The 27,978-nt window shown below is 36.1% G+C and overlaps 1 protein-coding gene across 1 annotated transcript; it reads right to left on the bottom strand.

Moving 5' to 3' along the window:
- Positions 1–1,303: 1,303 nt before the first annotated feature.
- Positions 1,304–11,182, bottom strand: lactb2 (lactamase, beta 2). Its single transcript, XM_028472530.1, has 7 exons — positions 10,944–11,182; positions 7,564–7,724; positions 7,326–7,446; positions 7,025–7,203; positions 4,640–4,788; positions 1,865–1,952; positions 1,304–1,723 (listed from the first exon to the last, which is right to left on the bottom strand). Exons 1-7 carry the CDS (start codon positions 11,063–11,065, stop codon positions 1,680–1,682), a joined length of 864 nt encoding a protein of 287 aa, XP_028328331.1. The 5' UTR covers positions 11,066–11,182; the 3' UTR covers positions 1,304–1,679.
- Positions 11,183–27,978: the final 16,796 nt, after the last annotated feature.

Below are 27,978 nucleotides of genomic sequence, written 5' to 3'. Positions count from 1 at the left end.
GAATGCACCTGTAACTTCGGAGTAAAGAACCAAGTCAATGAGCCAGTGAGGCCATCTAGTGGTTGCCAGCAGGTGGTAGAAAAGGTAGAAAGAGTAGAGATTTACTAAATGTCTCAATACTCAATTCCTAAATGTGTCAGACCAGAGTTTCTGTTGAGTCAGCAGCTTTCCCAGCTCATCACAGTCTCTCACTTCCACAGGCAGATGCTTTCTACATCTAATCCAACCAGGGTTGGGCTCAATTACATTTTTCAATTACAATTTTGTCTTCAATTATCCATGTTCAATTATGATTATGATGACCAGCATTTTTTATCCAATAACACTTAAAATTACAATAATTTTTCCCCTGTAAGTCAACTACAATTATGTTCTCAATTACTAAAGTTCAATTACAATCAATCACAATCACTGCATCTCTAATGATAACGGAGCAGTTTGTCCCATGTCTTAAATCAGCTGTAAATTACACACAAAAAAACCCATTATCTATCATCTAATTTGTTTCTCATCTCTTGGTTTCCTTGTTAGGCTTTCAAATCAATGAAAAATATTGGTATTATTATTTAAATTTTTAAAATGGTAAAATGATCCTCAAGAGAACTGAGAGGAAAAATTGATATCAAACATATTTTGATAATTGTTACCTACGTGTGTAAAACAGAATTCCCCAGTGATGCCTTTAATTAAACTGTAGTTAACAGTTTTTATTGTATTTCCATGACAACTACAATTACAACATAAGATCGAACTTCTACTTTAAAAGAGTTTCCCTAGCAGATATTGAAATGTTAATTGAGAATTTAAAGGTCTGGTTAAATCACAAGTGAGTGATTACAGGAAAAAGGAATTCCACCTTTTAATTGTTTTGTTGGTCGAGGAAATAAATGTAGATTATAAAAAAACAAAACAATTAATAATAAGAATAATTAATCCATGCCCCGACTTAAACCTAACTACTATTAAACGTGTTTGTATTTTAGATCTATAAGAATGAATCTGCATGGTACAGTATTCAAAAACATTTGGCTGTGATTTAGGGGTTTGTTGGTTCAACCCAAATCTTAGCCTTTGCATGAGTTTGCATGTTCTCCCCAAGCAAGCATCCATTGATTCACGTATGCTAGTGTTTGTTGCCACAGCACAGTACATTGAATGCAGACTTGTAACCTTCCATACAACAAGCCTAAAACTTAGTGTTGAGGTTAAAGTAAATATTCCAACTTGAAGGTTTACTTCCATGCAGGCACTTACACAGGCACCTCATTAACAATGCTAATGGGAGAAAACCAGAAAGGCTTGGTTCTGGATTGAAGTTTTTACTTTGAAAAAACAGTTTAGCTGCATTATTAACTCTTGATCCACCGAGTTGCCCTGTTTTATAATAATACATTTGCGTTTCTGTGACATTTAACAGACACCAGTAAGTGACATTAGATCATGTCTAAAATCTTACTTTTGTATTTTTCGCCATCCAAACTTTAAATAGCATTAATAACTCACCACACCCTCAGAACAAACTTAAGCCGAGTCCTTTTAGAGGATTTGTTCATTTGGAAATATAAAACATACAAAGCAGCAGCGTTTCCTTTCACAATAAACATTGAAACATTCAGGGACGATTGGGTTTGCCAGTCTTCTGGGCAAAGTGAGTCCAGTTTAGCATCAGCCAGTGGACATTAGAGGTTACTTTTCCATTTGCTGGCATGTAGAGAGTCATTCACTGGAAGAAAACAGTAAAGCATTTATACATCAAGTGGGCCTTTCAGGATTACATAACAGTAACACTACTTTATACAAAAATAATTTAAACTTATCTTGGAACAGTTTTTTTAAAAAAATGAGTGATTCTGAGAGGACGCACCAGAGCAGATCTTTCCTTCTTTTTCTAGTTTCTTTAGGTGGTGGACCAGGTTCACATTTGCTGCTTGATGCAAGTGCTCAGGAGTGTCCTAGAAAATAAGAGAAAGCAAGATGTAGAATAAAATGTGATTTAAAGGCTTCATCACAGACTGTGCAGAATCAGATTAGAAGAAGAAAAAAATAGTATGACTGATTTGGAAGTATTTATCCACTTCCATATTTAGTTATTACACTTGGATAACATTTGACAGACAAATCCATTTCTTACCTCAGGCATCCATTCATCACTTTGGCCTTTTCTTTATTATTTAAGAGATTATATTTCTCAAGTTAATCTTTCTCCCAATGTTCAAAGTTGGCTCCAGCATTTCTAACTGACTCATTTCCAGTCTGTTCCATTCAGAAGGTTAGAAAACGTAGAACTGTTTCAGTGAGCAATGCATCAGCAGATGCACAAACAACCATTTGTAACAGTTTGGCCTCATTCGTATTTGTATTGTTGCTGTGGGTCAATCAGGGCATGTGAGAGAATTTGCTTAAATTAAATATCCACTAATGAAATGCTCTAATAAATTACACCAGAATTTTAGGCACAGTGCACAAGTGGTCAGGGCTCTGCGATGGTGACCAATATTTAACAATTGGGTCATGAAGCACACAGTGGCCTCCTTCTTCAGTGCATAGAATGTGTGCAAGTTAAATATCAACCAGCAGGAACTCTCTGATCCACAGGCAGAGGTCCTGCCCGTGGATCTCAACAGTTTCTGTTGAGTCAAGCTGCTGACTCAACAGAAACTCTGGTCTGACACATTTAGGAAACCAATCATTGAGTAAATCTCAACTCTTTCTACCATCTGTGATACTAAACCAAGTAAAGCTGGTTTTTCTATTCATGCCCCATGAAGATTGAAAATCTGTCAACATTTTTCCAAACAAGTTCCATTACATTTTATCAAATAATTTTATTTATTATGCATGTTTCTTACTACTGTTTTGTTCTTGGATGACCTTTTAGACTCACTTAACTCATTCACTGCCATTGACGCATATTTATGTCATTTCAAATACAAACGCTTGCTGCCATTGATATATATATATACTAGGGATGTAACAATTCACTCAACTCCCGATACGATTCGATTCCCGATTTATTTTACAAAATGGAACTGTAGACAAATGATGACTGAAAAATATTTCTTTATATTTTTTGGGAAAAAAACTAGAAAATACTGTACTATTTTCCTTTTATTTTTCATTGTCAAAAGAATCCCTTGATAAACTATTCAAAACAATGCAATTTAACTAAAAATAAATCTTGAGTCAAATAAATAAAGGAATAATACAAATGAAGAAGAAGCCTATTAATTTAAATTGTGGTTCTATATTAAACAATGCAAAACTGCATAATAGTTCTTTTTCTTTTCAGAAGTACAACTGAAAATGTATTTTGTGTCTTAACAATTGGACTTAATAGAAAAACGTGACTTTTACAGATATTTACGTAATATTACAGATATTCTTTCGGTGCTAAAGGGGTAAGGAATCATTTATGAACATGTTTAAAAGTAGAAGGCGGCCAGAAAGAAAGTAGTAGCAGATTCCACCCGCCGCCTCCGCTTCTGGACAAGAGGATAAATATATAGCGCCCTCTGCTGTTTAAAAAAAAGTACTGCGATTCAATTTTCAGATAATCGATATGAACGGTGATACCTATGAATCAATTTTTAACTGCCTTATGATTAATCGTTACATCACTAATATACTGTACGTCAATTGTGTTTTTCAACGGTGGAACAATGCACCAGTGCTAGTACAGCATGTATACTTTTGTTGAGGCTGTTGTCATGTCTATGAAAGTGCGTTTGAAATAATGTTCGACTTGACCACGGATTCAGTTCAACACTAACTAGGGGTGTCACGATCCGATATTGATATCGGATATCGGTCCGATATCAGCTAGAAAACAAATATCAGATTTTATCGGACAGCATCTAAAGCGCTCCGATAAGTTTTTGTTGTTTTTGTCCCCGCCCTCAGTTGTTCCCACCATATACTGACAGTAAAAAAATAACTGAAGTGAACTTGAATTGTTGACTATTGTTCTCTGTTTGAGTAACATCACTTGATCAAGCCTTTTCTAACATTCCACACTACAAAATAAGTAAAGTATGTATGATTTGTGCTGATATCGTATCAGAAGTGAAAACTGTAACAGTGATTGTTTTTTGCTCTCATTTACTCACCCTGACTAGTACTATATCAGATGACCTCTGTAATTCAAACACTAGTTAAACATCAAGGTTTACTCTGTCATTTGACAGTAAATGTACCTAAGTACTGTAAGTAAGTATTATTTACAAGTTTCTGTACTTTACTTGAGTATTATTTTTGGGGGGATACAGATTACTTTCAATCTACTATAGTTGCATGACAAATATTGGACTTTTTTACAATTTGGATGCCCTCGTTACAAAGTACTTTTTCGAAACCAAGACTGATCTTTATTTGTGTAATGTGGAGTATTGAACTGCTCTTTGTTTATTTCTTTGAATAATGGTGATTTAGTTGGTTTATTAAATGCAAACCTAAATGTTATGGTAGTTCATTAAACATTACAGCATAGTAGAGTAATATAAACATGTAACTTTTACTTGTATTGGAGTAGATTTTGACAAAGAGTATCTGAAGTTAAGTACTTTGTCCACCTGTGACACCCATGGCATTAACATTTTTACACCAGTTAGTTAAGTTTAAAATTAACAGAGGCAATAACAACCTTGTAGACAATCTTGACCAGCTCCATAGAGGAGAAAGGTTTTCCAGCTCTGTCCTGAATGGCTGCCAGGATCTGTTGTTCTCTTTGTTCCCTGTGGCTGATGTAATATTTGATCTTAGAGGCAGCATCCTGCACCACTGGACCATGACCTGCACAAAGAACAGTGGGGAAGTTTTATCAGCTTATTCTTTTTTTTTTTTTAATAACAGATGTTTTGGTCGAGTATTGAGAACATATTTATTTATTTATTTATTTTTTTTTTTTTAAAGGATTTTTTGGGCTCTAGTGGCCTTTATATGACAGTTGCTCGACAGGAAAGGGATCAGAGAGAGCAGGGAATGACACGCAGCAAAGGGTCCCAAGCCGGGAATCGAACCCGGGGCCGGCTGCAGGTGAGGAGCTACAGCCTCCGTACATGGGGCGGGCGCTCAACCCACTGAGCTACACACCACCCCAAACATATTTATTAAAGGTGCACAACATATTGCGATATTAAAATGTCACAACATCTATTGTCGATAGTATCATGACCTCGCGAAGGTGACTGGTTGAAGCATAACTTTCCAGTGAACAATTCAGAGACTCCAATCAACCAAACAGTCAAGTTTTTGGATTGTGGAAGGAAGCTGGAGTACCGAGAGGAAACCCATGGGGAAATTAGAACATGCAAACCCCACACGGAAAGGACCCAAGTGTCCACCCCAGGGCTTGAACCCAGGACCTTCTTGCTGTGAGGCAGACGTGCGAGCCATTTTGCCCTCAATTTAGCCAAAAATGCCCACAAAAACCTTGTTCCATGGGCCAAAATTGCCTTCAAGTTTTTTTGACAACAACAGTATTCTCCAGACATAATGTACAGTATATATATACCTTTAGAAACTGCAGGTCTATTAAACTTCTATTATACATCTGTTTGTTTTTAAGGTTTTTTTTATGTACTATTTACAGGCTGTTCAGAGCAAAATAAACCCTTAGTTTCCCTACATCTGTCTTCTTCTTTATGTAATAGCTACCATACAGTACTTGCAAACTTCTGTGAAAAAGAAAGCGTGAGCTTTTCCTATATTTGTGCATTTTAATCTATAAAAATATCAAAGCTCTAACTACATTTTTTCAATGGCCCACAAACATTTTTAAAATGCCCCCATTTTTTAGACAATGGGAATAAAAAATTTCCCCCATAATATTTTCTTTATTTCAAAGTGATCTAAATGGCTCACTAACGTACTATACACTACAAACTAAATAAGTATATACTGTCAACAATATACATGCTATAAGTATGATTAAGTTGATGACGGTTCACACTGAAGTATACTTCCAAGTTTCCCAAGATGCATTTCGAACTTACAACAACAAAAACCTGAAGCACACTGAGGCATCAACTCGCGGAAACACATTTTATGCTGACATTTCAGAGATTCATTTCATTGTGCTACTGACAAAACCTTCGGTTAACTTTAAAACAAGAGCCCTAATTAAAAAAGTGTAAAAAAAACTGATGGAAGACAATAAGAGATGCTTTTGTTTCAAAAAGAAGGTGTTTGACTTAAGGCTTGAAGCCGCTCTAAGGACAATTTTACGTTCCGCTCGCAATGCATCATTATAGTATTCAGTCGGGTATTTCTTGCATACTCAATCTTTCCATACTATCTATCTAATGTGAACACACTACATACTCATTATGACGTCAGACTTAGTATGAGTAGTACTTTAGTATGACATTTCGAACATGGCCATAGTCGATATTTAAAATGTCTCAATTGCTGCCAGAAAATATAGACATGCTAATATTGTTTTTAAAAAAATACCATGTCCATATCGTAAATCTTGGCTGCGTAGACTGTTCAAGTTTGTTTAAAAGATTTGGTTTTTGCTTCTATTGTTCTATTGACAGTGGCTCTTTCTGCAATTCAAAAATGTCTTGTTTATGTTATTGTATTTTATATATATATTCTTATTGAGTTGAAAAGGTTATAATTAATGTAAGTAAGTATGCCGATGAGTTTAAAGTCTAATACATGCATGGTGATTTTTCATCTTTCCAAAATATATTGTGTTGTATCCGTATCGGGAGCACATTATTGTCTATCATATCATATTTTGAACTGTCTATCATCCCAGCCCTAATATTTATCATTTTCAAACTCTTTCTATTCGAAATTCTATTACTATTGAACACTGGAAGATTCATTCAACTTCTGTCACAGGGTAGAGGGCGGTAGAATACCTAGAAGAGTAGAAGACATGCAAACGCAATATATATATATATATACTTACACTTTAGATATGTAAATCAATGTGTAAGAATGGCAATTATTATTAAAAGGGACTGACACAGGCTTTCTATGTAAGCAGTTAATCAGACATTAAGAATGCACTGACCGGGGTAAATAAGGTCCGCCTTAGAGTCCAGCAGGATATGCAATGACCTAATGTAGTCATAGAGATCCTCAAACACAGCCGTGCCTTCACCCAGGATGCAGTCTCCAGAGAAAAGTGTCCGTTCTTCCTCCAGAAGCAAAGCAATATGGTCATCAGTGTGGCCTGGGGTGAAAAGAACTCTGGGAAATCAACACATAACAAAATATTTAGTCATTTCTTAGGGACTAAAAACTGAATCCAATCAATTTTGTATTTTTTCTATCATCTTCCATAATTTATATACATATTTTTCAATACTAACTTTAGAGTTGCTCCCTCTGTCTGAATCACGTCTCCATCCTTAAGGTAAGTGTAGCTTTTGTTTTCAGCCATTGCTTCACTTTGATTGGAGCGAGGAAGTTTACTGACACGGACTTCAGAACCTGCAGCAGAGAAACAAAAAACAAATAAACACTATTATCTCATCATTCTTATCCACCTGATTGAAAATCTAAGCCATTCATTTTAGTAATGGAACAGAACAGTGGTGCAGCCCTTACCTGTGATGTCCCTGCAGATGTCCTCCACTCCACCCGTGTGGTCCAGATGCCAGTGGGTGACGATGATCTCCTGAATGCTGGTGTTAAACTGCTTTAGTGCGTGTTTCAGGTTGCTGATATATTCAGGTACAGAAGGCTCCCCGGTGTCTATCAGCACACGTCTTGAAAGAGAAATGGATTACAACAAAATGAAGGTAAGACAGCTGTAATTTGGAGTCAACATCTGGACTTTTGTCGATCCTACGGTTAATAATGGCTTAGATTCCATGGAGTTTTCATTGCTGTTTGATTGGATGTCTTTAACTCATGGTTACGGTCAGATAATTGACTAACTTGTAGTGAATCCCGGACTGCACTTCTGGAAGAGAATTTTCAAATTAACATAACCCTGATAAAAAATCAGATTTAGCGTATTATTAAGTACAGTATGTTTGCACTTTGACAGGAGGTTTTTTGTCATTAAGGTGCAACAGGGACACACACATAAAAAGTCACGCAGCAGCAAAGCAAAGAATTATGAATTAATATATAGTTTTAATGGTAAAAGCAGAACAAGAGGGACTTTGGTTAGGTTGCGTGTCAGTAGGACAGTTGAGATTAAGATAAGATAAGACATATGTAGTGGTACAGGAAGAAACAATAAAGAGCAAGACTTAAAAATTGACACTATTAATCAATCAATCAATCAATCAATCAATCTTTATTTGTATAGCGCCAAATCATAACCAATGGTATCTCAAGGCACTTTACAGTAGAGCAGTCTTAAGGACGGACTCTTCATTTTATGGATACACACATATGCATATATACGTATATACACATACATATGTATCCCACACCCAACATGAATTCATCATGGCGGCAAGGAAAACCTTCTGTTAAGCAGCAGGAACCTTGTGTGGATCCCATTCCTATGATGAACAGCCATCCACGTTATGCTGTGTTGGGTGTGTGCAGAGAAAAGGGTGGAGACAGAGCCGCTGAGTCTCTGTAACTCCACACTGAGGATCCCACGGATTATTAACACAATAAAATGTAATTGCACTATGTAAAAATAATAATAGACTTTATCTAATTGAAAACAAGCTCTGCTGAACTACAGCCGAGCCCGTGCGGAGTAGCACGTACCACCCTCCCAATAATTCAGTGAAATGACTCGGTTCCACCAAGTAAAACAAGTGAAATTGTGCAACATAAAATCGTAATCTACATTGAATTGCCTTTAAAACGATATATCACAAGACTATTTTACGATAAATTTAGAAATTACCGGAAAAGGTCTCCTAGACGCTGTTGACATCCGCTCATAGAATATCCATGTGAAATTACTGCTCGATTCAACGAGCATTGATGGAGGAGTAGTCATTTGACAAATGGGGCCCCCGGGGGAACCCTGGTAATGGGCCCCATTCATATATTGGTATGTGTCAATGACGTCAATGTCAATTGTCGCAATATTTTACTCACAACTAAATGAGAAAACGACTTTAATGAAAATTACCAAAAAAAAGGGGGTGGGCCCCTAATTGAATGGTGCAAGGCATAATCGTAATCTACGTTGAATTACCTTTAAAACGATGTGTCACACCACTAATGTTCCCATGAATTTGGGGGTGGGCCCCAGGGACCCATTCTAAAAAAAAGGGCTCCAAGTGTCCTATCATATTAATTCATAGAGTGTTCATACCAAACTGCATTCCGATCTAAGTAGAACTTACAGAGGAGTAGTCATTTGAAAAATGGAGCCCCTCGTGCCCCCGTGACATGTACGGGGTAATGGGCCCCATTTATATATTGGTATGTGCCAATGAATTGGTAGCACCAACCGTCGTAATGTTGACTTGCAAATATATGAGAAATCGACTTTCGTTTTTTTTCTTTTCTTTTGGGACCCCTTGGGCCCTAAATCAAAAATCGGGCTCAGAGCTTTGATGCGTACACATCCATAAATTATACCTACCAAATTTCAGCCCAATCCGCTCACGAATAACAGAGGAATAGCGATTTTAACTAGTGTACACAAGAAGAACAGAGTGGTGTTTTGAGTCCGGTAGCCTGGCCTAATAAAGTGCAAGTGATTGTAATTATGTTAAGATTAATGTGACAAGATGGTGGTTTATACAATCTTTTCATAGAGTAAGAGACACATATGGACGATGATGAAAAGGATCAGGTGAAAACATTTTGAAAATGGTGAAATTATAATTTTTTCAACTTCTTAATTTCATTTAATTTAATGATTACGTTATAAAACACAATTTCAGTCCAAAAGTGACAGGGGGAACTGTTAATTATATATTTTAAGGCAGCAAATGTAATTCTGATCAGTAGAGGCTGTTTATTCATTGTATATTAAGAGTTGGAAGATATATTGTGAGATAAGATATCACAATATAAAAACGTCTAAGATATACCATCGATGGTGTCCATATCTTAAACTTTTATCTTAAAACATGTTATGCAAAGTTGATGCACATATAGGAATATTTTTGGAAAAATGGCATGATGATGACATGATTTAAGCATTAAGCATTGAGTCCTGAACCAGCTTTGGTTATTTTATTTAATAAAATAAATTACTGACTAAAATTATATAATTTGAAATTGAATTTATTTTATTACATTTTTAATCTATTTTGCACAAAAACAATACAAAACATCACAGAAACAGACAGAGTCCAGGAAGAGGCAGTAAACTTAAAGTGCTTAAATATTAATTATTCTTTTGCCAACACCACACACAATCTCAAATAACTGTATACTGTACTTACACTTTCTCAATTATAAATCTGGTTCAAATAGAATGCAGTATAAACTGAGCTGGTGCATATTGTCACTTTTAGCACTGATCCTTACTACTCTGTATTTGTAACACAGTAGAACAAATATGATCAAAAAACGAAATTTAGAGAAAAAAATGTCTCTGGTGTCGCCAGAAATGTGTCATTAAAATGGGGTCACGACCCGAAAGAAGGTTAAGGACCACTATTCTAGTGTATTCAGTCTTGCAAGTCATTTTTCTTTTAATTCCAACACATTAGTACTATTGAATAGGGTGGGACGATATACAGTGTTCACGATCTGTTACGAATCGATATAATATTTTAGGGGGGAAAAATGACAAAGAAAAAAATGAGTTTGAGAGATAACCACGCTTTTACTTCATAAAATAAATTCAATTTAAAATTATATAATTTTAGTCAGTAATTTATTTTATTAAATAAAATCACCAAAGCTGGTTCAGGACTCAATGCTTAATGTTATGTGGCTCACACACGTCACAAACAAAACCATGTTACCTTTCACAGGAAACACGTCTCATAAGCGCGTGTGTTGTTGTGTTACAGTAACTGTTTAACTTTACGATCACCGGGGCTCACCTTTCCCCCGTACCGACCAGGTAGGTGTTGGTTCCCTGTAGTGTCATGGCTCCAGGGTTACAGCCCAAAACACGGACCACCCGGGCAGACAGCTGCTCTATCCGCGGAATGACTGCACTCATGGCTCCAAACGATATATACAGATATAAATATATAGTTTACTTTCACACAGCACCAAACACTGGTAAGTTACAGCTGATAAACACTACTGGAAGGGACGGAAGTCACATGGCCGATATGTTTACTTCCGGTGAAGATCATTTGGAACTTCAGAATAAGATTCTTGATAAATATTGTTCATTCGCAACTTTTTTACTCCACATGATTATACTGCTCTTATTCCTGCACTGTTAAAAGTTGATATCTATTCTCCATTTTAAAATGCACATTAAAAACAGGTATTGTGACTAGGGACTTTCAGTTATATTTCCCTGAGGTATTCCATAAAGAAAAACTCGTTGTGTTGAAAGTTTGAAAAGGCTTGTTTGTCGTCAATAACTGCATTGATTTACAATATTTATACAGTACACCGTCATATGTATGTGTGTATATACAATCTATATTTATATACTTCCATAAATAGTATTTTTTCCTAACGTAAATTCGTTTTAAAGATTAGTGTAAACAGCTAGTTTACCTGCGTACATTTGTATTCAAGATTGTTTGATAAGAATCACTGCATATCATTAATTACACTTTTTATTTGAAAAAGTAAATACCAGTATATCCATCCATCTTCTGCTGGAAAAATAAATATAAATTATAATAATAGATTTTTGTTGTTGCTTTTGTTCATTTGATTCCTAATATTGTTAATATTGGCTACAAAGTTTTTTTTTGGGGGGGAGGTTACATTTTTGGTTGTTTGTTGAACCTCCTTTTTGGAAAACCCTTAAGATCTTCATTTAAAAAAACAAAACAAAAACAAAAACAAAACATAGCCTGTAGTTCTCTGTATTGATCTTTATATCCTTCAACTACTGTTTTATTTGCTTTTATTACTCTTGATTTTATGATTATTATTATAATTGTAATTATTTTAATAGTTATTATTATTATACACTTCAAATAATACATTGTTAATCTATCCATGTATTGCTTCAACGCATATGTATTTTTTTTTATTTTTTTTTTCATAAATCTTTTAAATTCACCCCAGAGCAGAGTCACTAGCACCAGTCAGACACTAGGTGAAGCTGTTCTCCAGTATAACGCACGATCTGATTCCAAGGCTGTTAACTTACAAGGCAAGGCAAATTTATTTGTATAGGCATTTCATACACAAGACAATTAAATGTGCTTTACATGATTAAAAAGTGCAACAAAAAAACATTTAACAGTTTAAAAATCAATAAAACATTAAAACCACCAATAAAACATGCAAAATTAGCAATATCGTGATTAAAAATGTCCCTCAGTCATAAGCAGTAGAGAAAAAGAGTGCCTTTAACTTGGATTTAAAAGGGTTTGTGCAACTTCTATGCAGCATAACAACTAAAAGCAGTATCACCATGTTTGCTGTAAACTCTGGACTCCACTATCTGACCTGTGTCCATAGATGTGAGAGACCTGCTGGGTTCATACCTGACTAACATCCCACTGATGTATTCTAGACCAAACCCATTCATAGATTTATGCACCAGCAGCAGAACTTTAAAGTCTATTCTGAGGCTGACTGGGAGCCAGTTTAAAGACTTTAAAACTGGAGTGATGTGTTCTGACCTCTTTGTTCTGGTTAAGACACAAGCTGCAGCGTTCTGAACCAGCTGTAGCTGTTTGATGCTCTTTTGGGGGATTCCTGTCAGAAGACAGAACACCAAGGTTTTTGACTTGGTCTTTAGCTTTTAAAAATCGAGACTCAAGATAATTGCTGACAGCAGTCCTCTTTTCCCTGTTACCAATGACAATCACCTTCATCTTGTCATGGTTTAGTTGAAGGAATATTTCACTTATCCAGCAGTTTACTTTTTCTAAGCAGTCACACAACACCTCAATGGGACCATAGTCATCTGGGTTCAGTGATAGATATAGTTGTGTGTCATCTGCGTAGCTCTGATAATCAACCTTACAGCTCTGTAAAATTTGACCTAAAGGAAGCATATAAAAGTTCAACAAAAGGGGTCCAAGAACAGATCCCTGAGGAACCCCACAGGACATTGGTAATCTGTCAGTTTCAAAGTTTCCAATGCTTACAAAATAACTTTGCTCCTTCAAGAAAGACTGAAGCCATTGCAGTACTTATCCATGTAGTCCAACCCATGTTTGCAGATCCAATAGAATGAGAACCGACACTTTTCCTGAATTAATTTTTAACTTTATGTCATTTAGCATTTTGATAAGAGCTGTTTCCGTGCTGTGGTGAGAATGAAAGCCTGCCTGAAATGTATTAAATATTTTGTTGAAGGTTGAGAATTGACTCAGTTGGTTGAAGACCATCTTCGGAATGACCTTGGTTGCTGATTGGTCTATAGTTAGCCAGTATAAAGGCATCCAGTGTTCTCTTTTTTACCAGAGGTTTCACAGCAGGTACTATCAGGGATGTTGGTACGGTGCCTGACTGGAATGAGCAGTTAATTATCTGAAACAAATCAGTCACAATTGACTTTACAACAGTTTTAAAGAAGTTTGAAGTTATTGTGTCAAGGCAACACAGTAAAATAATAAGAATTTCAGAGTTTTATAAAAATGCAAATGATGGATGCCAAATTTTCCCAATTAGGGTGTTACAGCTCAGCAATCTGGTTTATCAAGTCTGTTCAAATAAATGAGTGAATTATTATGAATATAATTGTAAAATATCTCTGTGAGGCTATTAATGTCTCAGCAAGTCATGTGAATACAATTGTTGGAAAAATAATCATTCTGTTTTTTTTTTTTAGGTATTTGAAAGCAATTTCAATGTTTTGTCATTTTGATCTTCTGTACACACTTAATCCTTTAGCCTATGTTTTTGTTATTTCAGCTTGACGTTATTTCTATTTAGTATTTAGTTATGTAACTTTTAACGGCTGATTATTTTTTATAGAGCCAGACTACTGTATTTATATTTACAGACAGTACAATATTGAATACTGTGGAGTGTGTGTGTGTGTGTGCAGACTGAGAGGGGCAGGGGAGTGCAATATGGCAGGAAGCCACGGGGGGTCCTGGACCTGAACTCATTGGCTGCCAGCCATTTTCAGAACAGATACCCCCCTCACAGAATATTTTGTACTATGACAATCTAAAATCTGAAACCAGATTCTGAAAGAATAGACTCTCTACTTTCACCAATTGTTTTTTTTTTTGTTGTTGTTTCCAGTTTGTTTCATTCCTCCGCATTCAGCAGTTGAATATAGGTAAGTTTCACACAAAAGGCCGTTTTCTGACAAAAAGCTGAGAAAAAGGTTTTTTCTGAAAAAACCTGACGGTGACTTTGAAGGAAATTTTTTTTTGCTTAAGGAACACCTCTAACATCTGAACATTGGTTTCCTTCTATAAAACACTGAGACCGGGCTTTTGATGGCAAAATTATTACTATTTTGCGATCTGGGTCAGAGTTGTATGGTTTCGTTACTGTGTTTTGGCCTTCCTCTAAGTCTAACCCCCTTAGTTCCCACACACGCAACTTCCTCCTCCTCCCCACATGCCGAGTTGACCTCTTTGGCCCGGGTTGTTAATCATCTTCTCTCACTCTTAGGTCCACACATGCTCTGCGTGAGTGTGCGCTGCTTCACCGTCTTTTCTTGTTACGCCATTTTCTCCTTGATCAACTCTTTTCCTCTCCATCTGACCTCTGCTCATCACGGCTAATCTCTCATCCAAAGGTGCACTGTTGCCACCTACATGGCACCAGTTGGTCAGTGGAAGTGCTTGTATTACTCCCTACATCTAACGCTAAATTACTTGCTAAGTGGCAAGGGCTGCTTGTGGTCACACGGCAAGTGGGTGATCTAGATTTTGAGGTTGAGCGCTCGGACAGAGGCGGAGCTCTGCAGATCTACCACCTTAACCGCCTGAAAAAATAACTATCAGACCTCCCTTCCCCTTAATGACCATACTCACCATCACAGAAAACAGATGTGTGTAAATTGCAGGCAGAGTTTGCAGATGTGTTCTCCCCCTGCTTGAATGCACAACACTCATTGAGCATAAATTAGAGACACACCCTGGAGTAACGATACATTCTTGGCCCTATAGGCTTCTTGAGCACAAATGTAACATAGTGCAGGATGAATTGGCTGCAATGTTAGAAATGGGAGTAATAGAAGAGTCCCACAGCGCATGGAGCAGCCCAATTGTTCTTGTTGCCAAGAAGGATGGGTCCGTGCCTTTCTGTGTGGACTACCGCAAGGTGAATGAAGTGTCACGTTTTGATGCGTATCCTATGCCCCTGGTCAACAAACTCCTGGACCGGCTGGGTACAGCTCGTTTTTTTACGACACTGGATTTAACCAAGGGCTACTGGCAGATTCCCTTATCTCCAGAGTCTAAGGAAAAGTCAGCTTTCTCCACTACATACGGGTTGCACCAATTTGTTACACTTCCTTTCGGGTTGTTCGAGGCTCCAGCCATATTTCAAAGCCTGATGGACAAAGTTCTGCGTCCGCACACTGCATACGTGGCAGCATATCTTGATAACGTCATAATTTACAGTGACAGCTGAGCTGAGCCGGATGTTGCCTCGGCCCTAGTCGGGCGGTGGGGATATGTGGGGTGTGTGTGCAGACTGGGAGGGGCAGGGGAAGTGATGCGTGGGAATGGCTCTTGTGAATGGTTGAACGCAGTTGTGGCGGTGCGTTGTAATCATTCTGCCCGTATTTAAAGCCAGGGAGAACATGCAAGCCACAAACACTTAAGTTCAAGGTGTAAAGGTTTATAATTTTCTTATTTTTTTTACTTGAACAACAGCAATAACTTCATATATTGTCTTGTTTCAATCAGAAATTACAAAAAAACCAAAGACAAGAGAAACACCTGATGAAAAAACACTTAAGTTATGGATTGTGAGACTAGAGCGACAGTGAGTGGGCCTTCAATTTAAAATGTATTGAAGATAATGCCAAGTAAGTAAGTCTAAATCAAGCCTTTTTTGTTTAATGGATGTTTTCAGCTTTTGAAAAAGAGTCCAGTTTAGTGTATTTGTAAATTAGTGTATCGAATGTATTTGATTTGTGCACTCTGTAATATCCTTTTAGCTTGTCTATACATCCCTGGTGACTACACTTCCCTCCATTTTTTTCTTGTTCTTCTACTCGCTGTCACTTCAACTAATTCATACAAGTAAAGCATAATGGATGGTCTCTTTTAATAGGCTTTACACTATGTTTAACCCATAAAATGCTCCTGAGTGCATCCTACATCGACCAAGACAAATGAAGCTTAGGAATGGATCAAGATGAACTGTTGAATTGCCTTAAGCCTGTGCTTGATTATATTCCTTCAATACATCTTGATCCATTAAAAATTAGATGTAAAACAGGAAGGGATTTGTCTGGTTCTCTGTAATATTTACAGGTAGAATAAGTGAAGGGGAAAATCAGGGAGACATTAGTTCCCTAAATGAAATAGATTCTAGCATCTGGGAATCCATGGGCCTCATCATCAGCCACACCCCCACCACCGGTTCACACACCTCTCTCTCTCTCTCTCTCTCTCTCTCTCTCTCTCTCTCTCTCTCTCTCTCTCTCTCTCTCTGTTTTTGTAATTACTTGACATAATGGTGGTGCAGTCAGCCCGTAATCTCCCATTATAATCATTCTTGGCTGCCTCCACTAGCTCTTCACCGTGCATCCTAATTCAATATAAATGTAAATGACTCGGGGAAAGGAGTGAGAGAGAGAGAGAGAGAGAGTGAGAGAGATGGTGAGGGTTGGACAAAAGTGGGGTTACTGTTCCCCCAATCTCATCACAAATATGCTCTTATGTTTAGGAGCACTATAAACAACTTAAACTCCATGTGGAGTATGGGGAACACACAATGTCGCCATGATCCAAAGCTGTGTATATATCTATAAGTATGATGTCAGTGATTGTTATGACGAGATGGTAACAGGCAAGTCACGATTAAAGTCTTGGTTAAACTAACACCATATATTACATAGGATCCTCAATACCACAATAGTGGCAAAAGAATAAGGGAATAATTATTCCATCTTTTAGAATAAATAAAGTAAGGATGGGCAATATTATTAATTTATTATTATTAATGTAATATCAGTGCACATCAATATTGGTTTTGCCACAGATATTGAAAAACCGACATGTGCAGTTTTTTTAAGACAACATAATAAAAATGAATGACACCTTTTCTATGACTAAAGTTCTTATTTTACACAGGAAATGTTTCTTTATACAGTAAAACGAAAGGAATGTTAAAGGTCCAGTATTATACTATTTTTCACCCATCTCTATTTGTTCTAAGAACCCCAACAACATAGTATTTGAGGTTTATTTTCCCAAACTCACCTGTTTTCAAGCGTTGTAGCCCTCCGAAAAGTCAATTTAATGACGCTTCTAAAAACAGGCTGTTTTGGATATGCATATGCATGAAGAGGCATGTCTGTAGACACAGACCTCACACCACAGCTTTATTACCATAGCGATATTCTTTTGCTATCCACACATTCTTGTTATTGTTTTCAGCCAAAAGAACTGCACATTACAGTAAAACACATGGCTATAAAAGTGGCTATTGTGATTGTGAGTCCAACAAAAGCTGCTTTAGGGTGTGTGTGTGTGTGTGTGTGTGTGTTTATTACAGCAGCAGCAGCGGAGTCAATCAGCTGTTTCAAACATTCACCGGAGTGTTGCTGCTCTTTCTTCTCCTCCTCACCTCTGCTAACCACAAGAATAGCACATTTAGGTGATAATCATTTGTTTTGTCCAACCGCTGCATCGCATTGGGTCACAAACACGTCAGATCTTGTCAAAGGCGATACGAGGTGATATAACGTATACTAAAAATGGAACTTCTCCAGGTGGCTGCCCACTGCTCCTCAGGGAGGGGTTAAATGCAGAGAACACATTTCATGTATGTAGCTTTACATATATGACAATAAAGTATAATATATATTCTATACTGCACACTTTTGTTTTTGCTCCCATTTTTCATGAGCTGAACTCAAAGAACTAAATCATTTTTCTATATACACAAAATACCTTTTTCTCACAAAAATCATGTTTACCGCACGGTATATGTCCAAATTTATTGAGGATCCAGAGATTAATAATGAGAGAGCTCTAAATATACAGAGAGGGAGGGGCTGTTCAGGTACAGTCACAGAGCAGAGCACTAAGACTCCCCGTTGATAAACTCCATAAACAGTATCGCTTTTCGGGAAGTGATCAGTGCGCACATCTCCCGAGCTCACCTGCACCGGGAGCAATGTTGGATGTGACATCCAGCATTGCACACAGCTGAGTTGCTCCCAACATTCATTTGAATTTAATGTTTAGTGCCAAAGTCCAAGAAACTATTCATCAAAACACTCACAAGTCTCATAAATTACGTACTATTTAATTGTGAGGGACAGCATCGTCTTTTATTAAACGCTGACAGGTGTTAAAAACTTATCAAACTCACATGATCAGAGTGTGATCACATCTTCAGTTGTTCTCTTCGATAAATGGACTAAATAACACCGTCTTTAACCTTTTACTACATTTAAAATGTTAAACAGAAACTTGTTCAACTTTTTTCTCACTGCTCAGTAACAGATGATGTCACGTCCCGTTTTCTATTGGCTGTTTAATCAGTAAATGCTGGAGCGCATGTGCCCTCACGTCTCTAATCATTAAATCTGTGATTGATCTCGTGGGTCTAATGAAGACGTGCACTGTCCACTGGCTTGGCTCAGCCATGGAGCTCCAAGCTGAGAAGAGTTTGATGGAATGCTAAAAGCCAGCATGGTCACGGACAGCTTGGCTGAACCAGGTTTAAACCTTGGGCCTGGCTCTATTAAGAACACTTTGATGAAATACTCCCCTGTGCAATGATCATGCTGTTTAATCAGCATCTTGATATGCCACACATGTGAGGTGGGATGGATTATCTCTGCAAAGGAAAAGTGCTCACGAACTGATTTAGACAGATTTGTGAACAATATTTGAGAAAAATCTGTGTACCCTTCGTTCCTTGGTTATTCTGTTTTAAAACCAAATCAAAATACCAAATAAACAGTGTGGTTATTTTGTTTTACTGATTTAAAACCAAAACAGAAATACAGAAAAACCAAAAACCAGATAAGCAGCGTTTTTGTAAATTTTTTTTTTACTTGTTCTGTTTGTGTGATTGGGGAAATTAGAGCGAGAACTGAAGTCCGCTGCACACCGTTTCCCTCCCCAGGTCTCCACACACAATAGGCCTGTTGTTTTGGTTCCGCTCATGTTTTCATTCAGTGTGTGGACGTTTTAGCTCGTAAAAAGCTGCTCACGTTTATGTTTCGCGGTATGCAAATAAACTAGTGACTGACTATCAACTGTGAGGCTGGTGTGAGGAACAATAGATGCTGCAACTTCTACCATTTGACACTTTTGCAAAAACAATTACAGCTTATTTGAGGGCAGTAAAATGTTTATTTAGCACATTATAAATACCACTAACGGCAGCCGTCAACACACGGAAGTGGATCACAAGAAACGAGGAGCACCAGTAGATTCATTACACCACCTCTGGTGCCACATATCATGTGCATGTACAAGATCAATTTTTATCAAACGCAGCAGAATAAAAGTCCGTCTGTGTGTCCCCTCTGTGTGGTGAGATTAAAACATGACGCTCTCGTCCTCGTTTCCCCGTAAATATCCAAATATCACACAAATAGAAACAGAAAAATGCTGCTTGTTTGTTTTTTTTGTTTTCCTGTTTCTGGTTTTAAATTAATAAAACAAAAAAACAATCATTTTTTTCTGTTTTTTAATTTGGTTTTAAAATGAAATAACCAAAGAACGAAGGGTACACGGTTTGAAAGAAATAGGTATTTTGTGTATATAGAAAATGTTTTGGATTTCTGAATGGGAGCAAAAACAAACATGTTACGTTTATATTTTTTGTTCAGTGTATATTAATGTTAATTAATGTTTGTCGTACCTGTGAGGTAGTCTGAGAGGAAGAAGCTCACATTCTTATATAGAGTAGGAGGAGCCAGGATTGTCAGGAGGAGGAGTCTCTGCAATGTGACGTCACACTGCTAGAAAAATCCAGCTTGCCCGTTTGGAGCTGACGTTTTACAAAATGTGGAATCACAAGGGGGGGAAGGAAACATAACTTTTTCAGCTTTGGCCCTCTGAATGAGGCTAAAGGGATGTATAGCACTGTAGCAAAACCATTATAAAGGGAATTTTTAACAATACTGGCCCTTTAACTGTCATTGGATGTGCTAAAGAAATTGTAATGTAGGACATGTAGGAGGAAATTTTAGCTTTGAATACTGTATATCAAATACATAATTGAATTTCATTGTGAAATGAATGAAGGTCTTCACCTGTCACCTGCCTTTAGACAAAGGCAAATCAAGTTAATAAATAATGTGTATCGTGTAAAAGATCCAGATGAACATGGCCCCTGTGATACCTGCAAAGCACCTGTGAAAAGTCTCATCTCAGCTTCAGTCTGCTGTGAGAAATGAGGCAATATGTTGCTAAACTACATCACAATTCATAATTTGAAATGCTGTGTAATTAACTTTTTCCTCTGTAACCGTAACGTGACATGAAATTAAATAAGTACAACGAAAAGGAGAGAGATGGAGATGATAGAGAGGGGGGGGGTGAAGCAGGGAAATGTGAATTTAAAGAGTGAGAAAGCGAGAGCAGACAGGCAGTTAGCAGGTCGCTACTGTGAAGTTATAAAAACAGGAAGACAGAGACAAGCCATCTCAAGCCTTGTGATTGGATTGTGTTCTAACAGTTTTGACTTTACATTTGGTTGAAGCTGAAATATTTATGGATGGGTGTGTTTATCTGACAAGAAGATTCAGGGAAAAGTCAAATAATAAATTAAAAAAATATATATATTTGGTGTATTACAGTTTAAACTTGCTTTGGGCTTGTAAATGGTTTAATACCAGTCCTATAAATGATGTAAATCTTTGACGAAGCACTGGCTCTTTTGCTCAGAAGCAGAAATCATAATCCCTTTATCAAACAATGGGACAGTGTTTTTCAACCTTTTGTGAGCCAAGGTACATCTTTTTATTGAAAAAAATCCCAAGGCACACCACAAACAGTAAATAGCCACCAACAATATACGGCCATTCTTATTACAGTATTTTGAATAAGAATCAAATAAACACAAAGAAAATAGTTTTTATGATCTTTCATATTGCTTCTTTCACATAAAAAGTACAATTAACAATCATAATCTTATGTTTATATAGCAAACACACACACATAAATATAATATAATAATAAATAAATATATAATAGATGTATATCATTCAATTTTGTTCTGTAGATGGTGGGGAGACCCCCACCATCTACAGTGGTGGGGGTCTCCTCTCCGCACTGACCTGCAGCTGTGGTCAGGAGCTGCTGTGAAGCTGACGTTGGAACGGGGACCACAATGGTATGTTTATGGACAATGATTCATTCCTTTTCAAAAATGATTTTAGACCAATTAGATGAAATTTAATAATTTCCCATGGTGCACCTGGTGATCTCTAACGACACACTGCAATAGTTAACCGATGTTGGCAGAGGGAAATTGTCAAAGTATAGTTTATTTTATAGTTTATAGTTTATATTTTAAGTATTTTAATTTGTTTATGTTATATGTATTGGTTTAGCTAATTAGTTAAAAACAATAAAGCATTTAAAAAACCATCTTGGTCCAAAAAATGTGAGAATTTTTAGTTTCATGTATTTATTTTTAGCCAGATAACTACAACACACCGTTTCTTTACATTATAATTGTGTGTTGTTGTTTTATTAGTAGTAGTAGTAGTAGTAGTAGTAGAATTGGGTGAGATAATGATCGATTTTTTTGCTCTGGACAAAAATGCAACGATACCTGTAAAATCCTACAAACAGTGTTAAAGCATAACTTTAGTTATGTCAATTATGGTAAAGTATGTATAGCAGGCAAAAGGAAATAGTGTAATAAGCAGAGCTACAGTAGTACGTGATAGTGGTAGATATGGCAGAAAGTTGAAGATTATTGTGGGAAGGGTTGAAGAAAAAAAGTTTCAAGAAGTGAGTGCATCTATTATTCCTCATTAGAAACTTAAAGCCTGGGAAGAATTCATAACTCCTACTGGTGGAGGGAAGCTACATCTAGGCCGTGTTCGACATGTCATACTAACGTACTACTCATACTAAGTCTGACGTCAAAATGAGTATGTAGTGTGTTCACATTAGATAGGATGGAAAGATTGAGTACGCGAGAAATACCCAGATGTATACTATAGACAGTTTTGAAGTATGCACGGTGGGCACAGTCGTCATACTCAACCGCCCCATGATGCATCGCGAGTGGAACGGTGTCACGGTCTGAGTTTACCTCCGTGCTGAGATTCTCTTACAATCTCAGTACGTGACTGCTACGTACTGAGACGTACCCGGGCTGGATTAGCCCTGCACAGAGATTACTGTACTGATTTTAAAAAAAATGATAACAAAATATGATTGTCATGATCAGATTTGTATGACTACAACAACTTATTACTGTAAAGTTACATTAGGTTAACTGTTATTTATTGCAAGTATATACAGTATATTAATCATGTTTTTTTGGAAAATAAATTATTCCTATGTGTATTGACATTGTTGCATGAAACACTATTACTTACTCAAGTTGTTGACTGAGATTGTGACTCAGATTGTGCCATAGTGAGCTTATACATTCTTAAAAAGTATATTCCCCAAGAAAAGGAGCCATTCAACATTAGCTTTGAAACTGAATTTTCAATCTCAGCACGGCGGAAGTAGCAAAACTCAGCGAAACTAGCAAAAATTAATTTTCCGCTAGTGCGCATGCTCACATTCGATCTCAGTACGAGGTAAACTCAGACCGTGACACCAGCTTCAAGCTAAAAATCAAACATCCCCTTTTCAAAACAAAAGCACCTCTTCTTGTCTTCCATTAGTTTTTAATGCTTTTGTAAACAGGGCTCTTATTTTGAAGTTAACCGGAGGTTTTGTCAGTGGTCTCCAAAATGTCAGCGTGAAATGTGTTTTCCGCAAGTTTTATGGATCAAATGAGCACCTGTTGATATTCTACTTGGTCACTTTCTCACTTTAAATGTGGAGAGATACTTAGTCTCAGTGCTTCTGCTTTTTGTTGTTGTAGGTTACAAATGCATCTTGGGAAACTTGAAAGTATACAGTACTTCAGAGGGAACGGTCATCATCCTAATCATACTAACCATATATATATATATATATATATATATATATATATATATATATATATATATTTCACAGAACTAGTCTGCTGATAGTAATTGGCTCACTGCCACTTTCTTTCTTTCTTTCTTTCTTTCTTTCTTTCTTTCTTTCTTTCTTTCTTTCTTCTGAGGAAACAAAGCACAAAGGAAGGTTTGGACTTGTCCATCAGTTTCTACTATCGTATTAAAGAATGCAATCAGACGGAGTTTTCTGTCGCTGACGTTAACAAAGAATTCATTGCGAGGCCTCTCAGTGCTGTCCGTTGTCCTCACCCCAGGAGACAAACTGTCATTAGGTAGAAAAAGCCCAATGTTTAATGAGGCCGTTACTCATCTTCATGACAAAGTCCAGTGTCGAGTCTATCAAAAGTTAACACTGCAACCAGTGATTAGACAGACACTGGCATGGGTTTAGACCAATCACATGCAATTATGGACCCAATAAATCACACATATAAACGTTGGAGGAGTGAACTAAAAATAAAAAGAAAACTGTTAATTGAGTAGTACATACTGTATATATATATATATATACCGTATTTTTCGGACTATAAGGCACACTCAAAATCCTTTAATTTTCTCAAAAATCGACAGTGTGCCTTATAATCAGGTGTGCCTTATATATGAAATTAACTACTGTGCTTCAACATACTGAACTGAAAAAGTGAGTGTATTGTTCTGTATTTTATGTGTTAAACCTGAACAATGTTGAGAGTTATTGTTAATGAATTGAATAAAGTTTGACTTATCTGACTATTTTATTTCGCTTAATGTGTCTTAATAATAATAATAATAATAATTATAATAATAACAAACCGGTGCGCCTTATGTATGAAAATAGACCCAGTCAGACCCATTCATTGATAGTGTGCCTTATAATCCGGTGCGCCTTGTAGTCGGAAAAATACGGTATATATTAAAAAAAAAGTCTCTTTTTCCTTCAGGCTGGGGTCCTCTACCAGAGCTTGAGGGTTCTGCGCAGTATTTTTGCTGTTCCTAGAACTGCACTTTTCTGGACCGAGATGTCTGATGTATTTCCTGGGATCTGCTGTAGCCACTCTTCCAGTTTGGGGGTCACTGCCCCGAGTTCCCCGACGACCACGGGCACCACTGATGCCTCACCCTCCAGGCTTTCTCCAGCCCCTGGTATTTTTCTAGTTTCTCATGTTCAATTGCCTCTAATGTCAAATAATGTTAGCCGATTAATTTAGATCGAGTCCCATTTCTAATATATATATATATATTGCTTGTTGGATGCTCTCATTATATTTATAAAGGTTTAAAACCTTTAAGAACATTTAAGTATTTCTAATAAAATGTAATTACAAGTGCAAGAATACATAGATTGAAATTTTGAAACAGATAAATGTTATAAACACACATTTTAAAGTAGATTTGTGTGCAGAATGAAACTAAATTCAAACTAAAACAGTGTTGAAAATGGCAGATGACCCATGTGTGTTCTCTGGGAGTGTCCATGGTTGTAAATACATTTGATCAGCTGTGCACAGAAACACACCCACTTCCCTATCAGTGGATCCGCTCCACCTGATAGGCAGCCGTGCATCACACACGCTGCTCTCCCATTGGCCACCGCAGAAGAAAGTAGTGGTTTTGTTGCTGTTGATACGATCTTTTTGCTAGGCTCCCTGCTGTTGCTATAGAGACATGCAATGCATTATGGATAGTGGGTTTCCTCATGGTGTGTCTTTAAAGCTGATAACGGGAGTCTCCATCAGACAGAACAACTATTATTGTCTAAACTCTTCTCTGATGGGATTCTTTCCTTCTTTTCAACATCAGATCCATCAAATTGAAGAAACACAAGATTTACAAAGAAGAAGCATAAATATCAGATATTGTCCCAGAATAATATTTATTTTTATTCAAAGTGTAGCTGTTCATGGTGCACAGGTACATTTATTTACAAAGGTTGTGGCTGTGTTTGTGTGTCAGGCCTCGTCTATTTCTGACAAGCTGTGAATCTTGTATTGAGCCATAATTTTTAACTTTATGCTGCATTCATCAAACATTATAAACAGGATGTGGATAATTTACCAGGCTAATATCTTTTACATGATTACTAAGATGACAGCAGGAGGATGAAGCGAGCATTATTTGTTATTTTCTTGTTGTAATTTTGTGTATTTTTCTGTCATTTCTGTGTGTTTTTGGGGTCACTTTCTGTTTTTTTGTTGTTGTTTTCTGTATTTTCCTGTAATTTTGTAGACAGTTTGTGTGTCTTTGGAGCTAGTCTGTAATTAGGACCTTATTGTAATGCAAGTTGTTTTTAGTTTTATTAGGGCCCGAGCACAACGGTGCGTAGGACCTTATTGTAATGCACCTCGTTTTTATTATTATTTTTTTTTTACACATAACCACATATTCTTACAAATCATTACTGCTTATTACATATAATTACATATAATAACTTATAACCACATATAATTACTGCTTATTACATATTTTTACTACTTACATATTAGTACGTATAATTACAAATCGTTACTGCTTATTACATATTATGACTACTTATATATTATTACTTATAATTACATATCATTACATATCATTACTGCTTATTACAATTAATTACTGCTTATTACACATCATTACATATAATTACTGCTTATTACAATTAATTACTGCTTATTACACATCATTACATGTCATTACTGTTTATTACAATTAATTACTGCTTATTACACATCATTACATATCATTACTGCTTATTACAATTAATTACTGCTTATTACACATCATTACATATCATTACTGCTTGTTACAATTAATTACCGCTTATTACAATTAATTACTGCTTATTACAATTAATTATTGCTTATTACACATCATTACATGTCATTACTGCTTATTACACATCATTACATATCATTACTGCTTATTACAATTAATTACTGCTTATTACACATCATTACATATCATTACTGCTTATTACACATCATTACATATCATTACTGCTTATTACACATCATTACATATCATTACTGCTTATTACAATTAATTACTGCTTATTACACATCATTACATATCATTACTGCTTATTACAATTAATTACTGCTTATTACACATCATTACATATCATTACTGCTTATTACATATAATTACATATAATAACTTGTAACCACATATAATTACATATCATTACTGGTTATTACATATTTTTACTAAATACATATTATTACATATAATTACAAATTGTTACTGCTTATTACATATTATGACTGCTTATATCTTATTACATAACATTACATGATATTATTGCTTGTTAAAATTAATTACAATTAATTACTGCTTACATATTACTACATATTACACATGACCACATATTATTACATTATATAACACATAACCACATGTGATTACATATCATTAATTAATTAATTAATTGATTAATTCATAGCATCTTTCATTTGAATGCCAAAAAATTGCGTTGTTTAACCAAACCGCCATTCGTAGTCATAGCGCCACCTATTGGTAAAAGGAAATCATAGGCATTATATTTGCAGGAAAGTTTGTGATATAATTCTTGAAAATGGTCAGCTACGTCTCAACACTTTAAATTTCTGCCACACCCCGACATGCGTGTGGTTGCGAGGGTCCGTTCAACGCTGCCTGCAGCTTTAATGTGTTGTTGTTTTTTTGTAGTAATTTTTTTTGTTTAAGCGGTTGTTTTGTTTGTCTTTGTTGTCATTTTGGGTTTTATTAGTCATTTTGTGTATTTTAGGAATGTGTTGTATTTTTGTGTACTTTGTGTTTTAATGCCATTTCTGCGTGCCACTGCTAAAAACTGTTCATGGCAAATTAATCTGTGGTATTTGTAGATAATCACATTTGCAATACAAAGGTGTCATTTTTATTTAATCTCTATACCTTTTTCCTCTTCTTAAATCATTGCTGAAATCATTTGAGTAAAAAAAAACAAAAATCCTTTAATCCTTTATCTGTGAAGCAATCTTTAAAACTCACATTAACTTGGAGCCACTCACTCACATCACTTATCTTTATAAACAGCTGGTTCACCTAAACATGTGGCGCTGGGATAGACACGTGTGTGTGTGTGTGTGTGTGTGTGTGTGTGTGTGTGTGTGTGTGTGTGTGTGTGTGTGTGTGTGTGTGTGTAATACCAAAACCTTTCTTGCTCATGGGGTACCTACATGTATTTTACCTACATGTATTTTACCTACATGTATTTTACATACATGTATTTTACATACATGTATTTTACCTACATGTACTTTACCTACATGTACTTTACCTACATGTATTTTACCTACATGTATTTTACCTACATGTATTTTACATACATGTATTTTACCTACATGTATGTATTTTACCTACATGTATTTTACCTACATGTATTTTACCTACATGTACTTTACCTACATGTATTTTACCTACATGTATTTTACATACATGTATTTTACCTACATGTATGTATTTTACATACATGTATTTTACCTACATGTATTTTACCTACATGTATTTTACCTACATGTATGTATTTTACCTACATGTATTTTACCTACATGTATTTTACCTACATGTATTTTACATACATGTATTTTACCTACATGTATTTTACCTACATGTATGTATTTTACCTACATGTATTTTACCTACATGTATTTTACCTACATGTATTTTACCTA

This window comes from Gouania willdenowi, chromosome 17, assembly GCF_900634775.1.
Source record: "Gouania willdenowi chromosome 17, fGouWil2.1, whole genome shotgun sequence".
NCBI classification, from domain to species: domain Eukaryota; kingdom Metazoa; phylum Chordata; class Actinopteri; order Blenniiformes; family Gobiesocidae; genus Gouania; species Gouania willdenowi.
This window is presented reverse-complemented; position numbering and strand designations above follow the sequence as displayed.

What these genes read in the sequence shown, in the direction of transcription:
- lactb2 (XM_028472530.1), bottom strand. Translation starts at nt 11,065, where the DNA reads ATGAGTGCAGTCATTCCGCGGATAGAGCAGCTGTCTGCCCGGGTGGTC. An exon ending in ACAGAGGGAGCAACTCTAAA is followed by an intron (nt 7,204 to 7,325) that starts GTTAGTATTGAA and finishes TTGATTTCCCAG; the next exon opens with AGTTCTTTTCACCCCAGGCC. An exon ending in TGGTCAAGATTGTCTACAAG is followed by an intron (nt 1,953 to 4,639) that starts GTTGTTATTGCC and finishes CTTATTTTCTAG; the next exon opens with GACACTCCTGAGCACTTGCA.